Below are 6423 nucleotides of genomic sequence, written 5' to 3'. Positions count from 1 at the left end.
GTTGGCCGGGGGTGGGGGCTCTGTTGAGGGCACCATGGGCCGTCTTGGCTGCCCTGGGCTGGGGGCAGGGGCAGGTGTGTGGGGGGCCGCAGCCCCGGTCTCCTGAAGCCCAGTCTCTCGCGCGGTGCTGGGCTCCAGAGTGCGGTGGGTGGCAGCCTTGGTGGGGCTGAGCCAGTGTGAGCAGAGGTGTCTCCTGCCCCCAGGAGCCCCATGGTGACGGGCACCTCGGTACTGGGCGTGCGGTTCGACGGTGGCGTGGTGGTGGCGGCCGACACGCTGGGCTCCTACGGGTCGCTTGCCCGCTTTCGCAACATTTCGCGCATCATGAAGGTGAACGACAACACAGTGCTGGGGGCGTCTGGAGACTATGCCGACTTCCAGTACCTCAAGCAGGTCATCGACCAGATGGTGTAAGTGCTGCAGGTCAGGGTCCCGCTGTGCCAGGCGCTCCTGGCCCTTCACTCTGGAGCCCTGTGGCCTTTGCTCACCTGGAGGGGCCCCATTGGCAACTCTCCCCTGCCTTAAATTGAAACGTGCAGCAATAAAATTAGAGCAGATTCTTGCCCCTCTCACCAGTGGTTCCTCAGAGGTCTCCATCCGTTGCTGTGACACCTGTTTCCACCCATTGGGTCTCATGCCCATCCTGCTCAGCCAGCTGTGTGCCTCCTGGCTCCAAGCCTGGCCCTGGGTGGAGGCGTTATGCTGCGCTGTCGAGTTGCGGCTTTAAATCTCCTATCAGCTCGATGCTGGGTCTGTCTTTGCTGGCCCCTGGGTCTTTGGCTGATGAACTCTGGTACGAGTTGCCTGTGCCGACGGGCTGGTTGGGGCTTAGCGTGTGGCACCTCTTCCTTTTCCTGGCAGTGGGTGGGGCGGGCAGCAGTTGCCGGCAGATGCATGTATGTAGGCTGGGGGGTTAGTAGCGCTTTCTGAGTGGCATCAAACTTCCCCTTAGAATCGATGAGGAACTGCTGGGTGATGGGCACAGCTACAGTCCAAAGGCCATTCACTCCTGGCTGACCCGAGCCATGTACAGCCGGCGATGCAAGATGAACCCACTCTGGAACACCATTGTTATTGGAGGCTTCTACAACGGCGAGAGGTGAGCCTGGCCTGGGTGCACAGCATCCCCACTGTGATGGTGTTGCTGTGCTGTGGGAGCCAGCTGATCTTGCTCGTGGCTTGAACAAGGAAGAGCCTACACACAATGAGTGTGAAGTGCTGGGGGAGCTGCTTGGAAAGGTGATGTGGTGTCTCAGAGTACCACTCCTCTCTGACTGGGCCTGAACCTTCTTGCAGTCAGTGAGACAGCCCCCAGGTCTGCCCTCCCTTCCCCTGCTTGGATTTTTCAGCCCTAGCTGCACACAGTTGCCTTAACTAGCATGTGGAGCTACATCTGAAAGGGCCTCATTTGTGCACAGGCCTGGCCTGCCAGCTGGGAAGAATAAAGTGAGCACTCAGTGCCCTGCCTTCCCTATGTACCACTGGCTATGTAGGACAAGGCTTGCCCCAGATGAGACAGCCAGTGTTTCAGACTTGCCTTTTACTGTTTGTTGGCTGTTTCCCAAACCATTTCAGGGAGGAGCTGGCTTTCATGGTATCCATGCACTTCTTGCATATGAACAGGCCCACTCTGATCCAACCTGTCAGACAGGGAGCACCTGAGTTCTGTTCAGAAAGCACCTGGAGGGGGAGGGGGAGCAGCAGGCTTGGAGGCCAGAAATCCCTCAGTCCAGCAGGGTGGTGTGTACTGCAGTCGTCCTGCTATTGAGGGGCAGGGGCAAGGGGGCTGACTCGCTGCTTAAGCTGGTATTGGACTTTCTTTTATAAACTGGAGCCAGGAATGGCACCACATCCCATAACCCCCGCACAGGCAGTAACCAGTCTCCCACGGTCTGTGTTCAGTTTCCTAGGTTATGTGGACATGCTGGGTGTTGCCTATGAAGCCCCGACGCTGGCGACAGGGTATGGAGCTTATCTAGCTCAGGTGAGTGCTTTGGGGCAGGGAGTGGGAGGCCCAGGCTCGAGGCCACATCCTAGGTCCGCTAACCAGCCTGGAGTAGCTGCAGCTTCAGGCCAGTGCTGCCTAGTGCTTGAAGGTCTGTTTTTCTTCAGCCACTGATGAGGGAAACTCTGGAGAAGAAACCCATCCTGACGAAGGAGGAGGCACAGGACCTGATTGAGCGCTGCATGAAAATCCTCTACTACCGGGATGCCCGGTCATTCAATCGAGTAAGTGTCCTGCTTTGGGTGGGCTGGGCTAGGCTGGCACCAGCTCTTGGGCGTCACCGCAAGTCACCTTCAGGCACAGTACATTACCCTCTTGGCAGTTTGTCCCCAACTTCATAGCTACTGAAACTTCACACTGTCCCAGAGAGAAGTGGGGGCTGTGTGGACTTATGGAGCCTGCCAAACTGAGAGGTGTTCTGGAACAGGGCCATGGGGTACTCAGTGCTTCAGCTAACTGTACAGGATTGTGTTGGGTGTAGACAGCAGAGCACAGGTTGAAAGTCAAGTGAACTGTTCTGCTGAAACAATTTCCCTGGTCCTTTTTGTGATGACGTCTCCTTGGGCCCTAACACATTAATTTGCCTGTCATTCTGACCACACCTGCAAATTCTTGCTGTTATTCTCCTTTACAGTTTCAAATTGCTGTCGTAACAGAGAAAGGAGTGGAAGTTGAAGAACCTCGCTCCCTTGAAACCAACTGGGAAATAGCACATCTCATCCGGTAACGTTTGCTAAAGCTTGCAGGCTACATTGAGCTAGACTGATGGTGTCTCCATCCTGCCTCCTTGGCATCAGCCTTTAGGAGCCACATGCCAGCAGTGTTTGTAATGGTGGTTGGGTCTCTGCCTGCGTTGGTGGAGGGCTGAGTTGCACCTTGCAGACAAACCAAAGTAGATAGTTTTAGCCAGGATGCCTGCCTGGCTTGGGATCTGGGCAGGACCCAAGGCTGGAGTTCCTAGCTGTGGCCGGCAGGGGGAAGTATCTATTCTAGAAAGGTGTCTTCTGCACCAAAGGGAAGCTTCTGAAACCTATGCTGAGTTGAGTGGCCTTGTCTGCAGGGCCTGAAGACTCTGGCCTGGAGCCCTCTGGAAGTGGGAAGGGTTTTGCCCAACTCCCTTGCCAGCTCATTTTCCACTTACCAAGGACAAGTTGGTTATAAGTTGACCTAAACTATTCTAACTCAGCTTTTGGGTATATTGATGGTGACTGCATTCTGGCTGTTGAACACCCTGCTATTGTGATTCCTTCTTGCAGGGGCTTTGAATGAGCACTGAAGAACTACTCCAGGCTGACAGCTCTGCACTCTCCCTTTGCATCCTATAATCAGTTATTTGTACTGATGCTGTACTACACGTGGATGTAGAAGTTTTGTATAAGAAGTAAACTTGTTGAAACATGTTGGCTTCTTTGCATTGTCAAGGCTGAGCTGTGCTTTGTGGGACATGAAGCTGGGTGTATACAAAGCCCAGTCAAGCTACAGCCCAAAGCGTTGCAGCTTTTGAGGGCTCAGAAAGAATTAGGCATTTCTGCTCCTGTGGAGCCATTAGCTATTTTCCCAGCTGGTTGGGGCAAGAGCGGTTGGCCTTGAGACTTTTTAGAGCAGCCCTGTCAGATGCAACCTTCACAATTACCTGGGCTCATGTGTGTGTCTGCTACTACCTTACTTACATGCCCTGTACGCGCAGCAGCTTCCTGTGTTCTTCTCCCTGCAGAGCTGCCCCTGTCCAGAAACACCCCCCAAATGTGCAGACATGAGCATGGACCAACCTTGCAGCCTTGGGCTCCTTGTCTTTCCATCTAGCAGCTTTTACTTGGGGCTGTCCTGCCTCTATTGAGTGTGCAGCCTCCATTGCTCTTCCCACCAGAGGGCTTTATAGTGCACCAATAGCTGAGTTCAATTCCACCTCTCCAGGAAGACAAGCTTTGGGCTGTGACTGAGTTCTGTTCTAGTAAGAATAGAGAACTTCCTCTTTGCAAATTCCAGGTGTGGTAGAAGTGTCCTCTGCTAAGCTTGTGCAAAAGACTAGTAGCAAAAGTCTCAAGATCTTTCAATGCTGGCTTGTAATATACTTACAGCAAGAAAGACTATGACAGAGGTAGTCAACCAGCAGTGGTAGATAGGTCAGGGAGCACAGTGACACTAGGGGAGACAAATTTGCAGCACAACTACCAAAAAGATTGGTCCATACCAGACTGAAATGTAAGTGGTAGCTGCCTGCTAAGTGTTTCAGAGTGTGTCCCAGTAATCTGTACGTGTGCTCATGGACGAGGCCTGTTGCTGCTGCTATTTAGAAGCAACTGCAGGCACTGCACACTCCCAGGGAAGAGAAGAGGTAAGGACCAACAGCAGCTGTGTTAGCTGTTAGAGCAGCACTTTGACCTGAAGCTGCTAATATAAGTGTCTTGCTTTTTCTTTGACAGCCAGTTCCAGCTCAGTGATGCAATTTGTACCAAAAGGCGGCAGGTTACACAGGGCAAAATCTAGCCTGACACTTGAGTGCTCTCGGGTTTGCCCACTATGTGCAGTAATAGGTCCTGTTCTTAAAGCAGCGTTGCTCTTGAATAGTGTGTTACTTGTGGGCAGCTGGGGGTAAGAGAGTGCTTTGGGATGCTCTCTCTCTGCTGCCTAAGGTATCCTGGCATTCACCAAGTACTGTAATAGCATCAAGCAGTTTACAATAGCTTGGCATGGCGAGAGGCCTGGCAGGACTATGGCAAACAGTACTTTAGTTGAGACCAAATTACTTTCAGGATGAGCTGGGAGGCAAAGTGCTGGGTCTGTGCAATTCATTCACATCCATGGAAGTGGGTGCTTACAGCCACTCGGACACTGGGTCCCAGACAGTGTCACCAGTTACAGAAGAAACAGACCCATGAGTTCAGACCCTGGTGTGTAAAAAGCTTGACTTCACCTTTAAAGCCAGTTTCAGAGGTAGAAAAAGCAGATTTTAATGGCAAGCTACTCCTTTCTACCACCTGTAACACTGGCTAACAGCAGCGAAACCTTTTCCTCACAAGCAAATGTTCCTATTTCTCTATGGCAGAGTTCTCCATGGTGTTCATCTCCCATCACATTTAAATGCTATCCAGATAAACCATGCAAAGGCGGCTCACACAACAAGGGTTGCCAGAGTAATTCTCACAGCAACCCTGAAGGATAGCTCCTCAGTCGCCTCTCCACAAAAAACCTGACAAGCGCGTAAAGCTAATGTTTTCCCAGCTCAGGTGGCTGCAGGGGAGGGGATTTTGATGCTTATCTTAAATCCCCAAGGGACTTAGCCAAAGCCAGGATTAGGGCTGGAGTGGCTGGCTCCTCTCCCAGTGCTCAGATCCAGCCTCTAGTGTAAACACCACCAAATTGTATTTAAGAGCTGCCGCCAGCAATTTAGCTTGTAGTTAAGACACAAGAAGTTATTACCTTGGAAGGGGTAAACACTGGGTCAGTCAATTTGATAAGCTGAAAAGCATTTCCATTTTCACATTTCATCCTGCATGTTGCCAGTCTTCTGGCTCTCATCTCCCACTAGTCCAAGAGCTCCTATTAATAGGAAAAGACCTTGGAAGGCTTCACGAGGGAATGTCGCCTCAATGGGCAGGATGATGAAGATGCCAAACCATTTGAAATATAGTGTGTTTTAGATTTCTTTAAGTTGCTTCTCCCCAAGGTGGGAGCAGACATGCTAGGCTGCCACTCTTTAGGAACAGCAGACACGCAACTACCCTACATATACGCTTGCACACTGCACGTACAACTAGCACTGCAGTGTTTCCATCCTTTGAGGGATCCTGCCTTGTGTGTCTGGCCCACTAAGGCTAGGAACAGATGTGTTTATCCCTGGACAAGTTGTGCCTGTTTGTCCTGGAACAGAAACATCCCAGGATTGGCACCTGAGGCGAGTGGCTGAATGTGCTGCTGCTTTTCTGCCACTGATTCAATGATGCAACTCCAGGATAACTGTTCAGATGCACTTTCTGATGTCCTGGGATGAATTGTTACTACTATTTATCCCACCAACTTCTTTAGGATTTATCCCAGGACCATGGACACGGACATCTAAACACTTGCACTTTGTCCTGGGATAAGATGGTTTATTCCAGGATAAATGTGATGTCTGCTTGTAGCCTAATGTCGGAAGAGGATAGTAACAAAATGTAATTACATGCACTTATACAACGGAGCAATGCCTTGGCAGGGACATCTTTTAGAAACAGATTTAGCCCTGTGATCCTTCACAGATCTGCTTCCATTTCATTCAAAGAAGAGGTCTTTGCCAGTGTCTGAGACTCACAAAGGTTTAAACCCTCGTTCCGCAATGCGGGAGTTGCCCAATAACGATGAACAGCAGTGAGTAGATTTGTACATTAGAGTATTTTTATTTATGATTTTCAGGCTTTTATTTAAAAAAAAAAAAAAAA

At 50.9% G+C, this 6423-nt stretch overlaps 1 protein-coding gene across 1 annotated transcript; it reads left to right on the top strand.

Moving 5' to 3' along the window:
* The first annotated feature begins 189 nt into the window (after positions 1-189).
* On the top strand, positions 190-2732 carry PSMB4 (proteasome subunit beta 4). Its single transcript, XM_019528358.1, has 5 exons — positions 190-410; positions 953-1099; positions 1903-1984; positions 2113-2229; positions 2640-2732. The coding sequence occupies exons 1-5, from the start codon at positions 211-213 to the stop codon at positions 2730-2732; spliced, it is 639 nt and encodes a 212-aa protein (XP_019383903.1). The 5' UTR covers positions 190-210.
* The last annotated feature ends 3691 nt before the right edge of the window (positions 2733-6423 follow it).

This window comes from Gavialis gangeticus, unplaced genomic scaffold (genome assembly GCF_001723915.1).
Source record: "Gavialis gangeticus isolate Ggan-Ray unplaced genomic scaffold, GavGan_comp1, whole genome shotgun sequence".
NCBI classification, from domain to species: domain Eukaryota; kingdom Metazoa; phylum Chordata; order Crocodylia; family Gavialidae; genus Gavialis; species Gavialis gangeticus.
The sequence above is the reverse complement of the archived record's forward strand: the minus strand, read 5'-3'. Positions and strand labels throughout refer to the sequence as shown.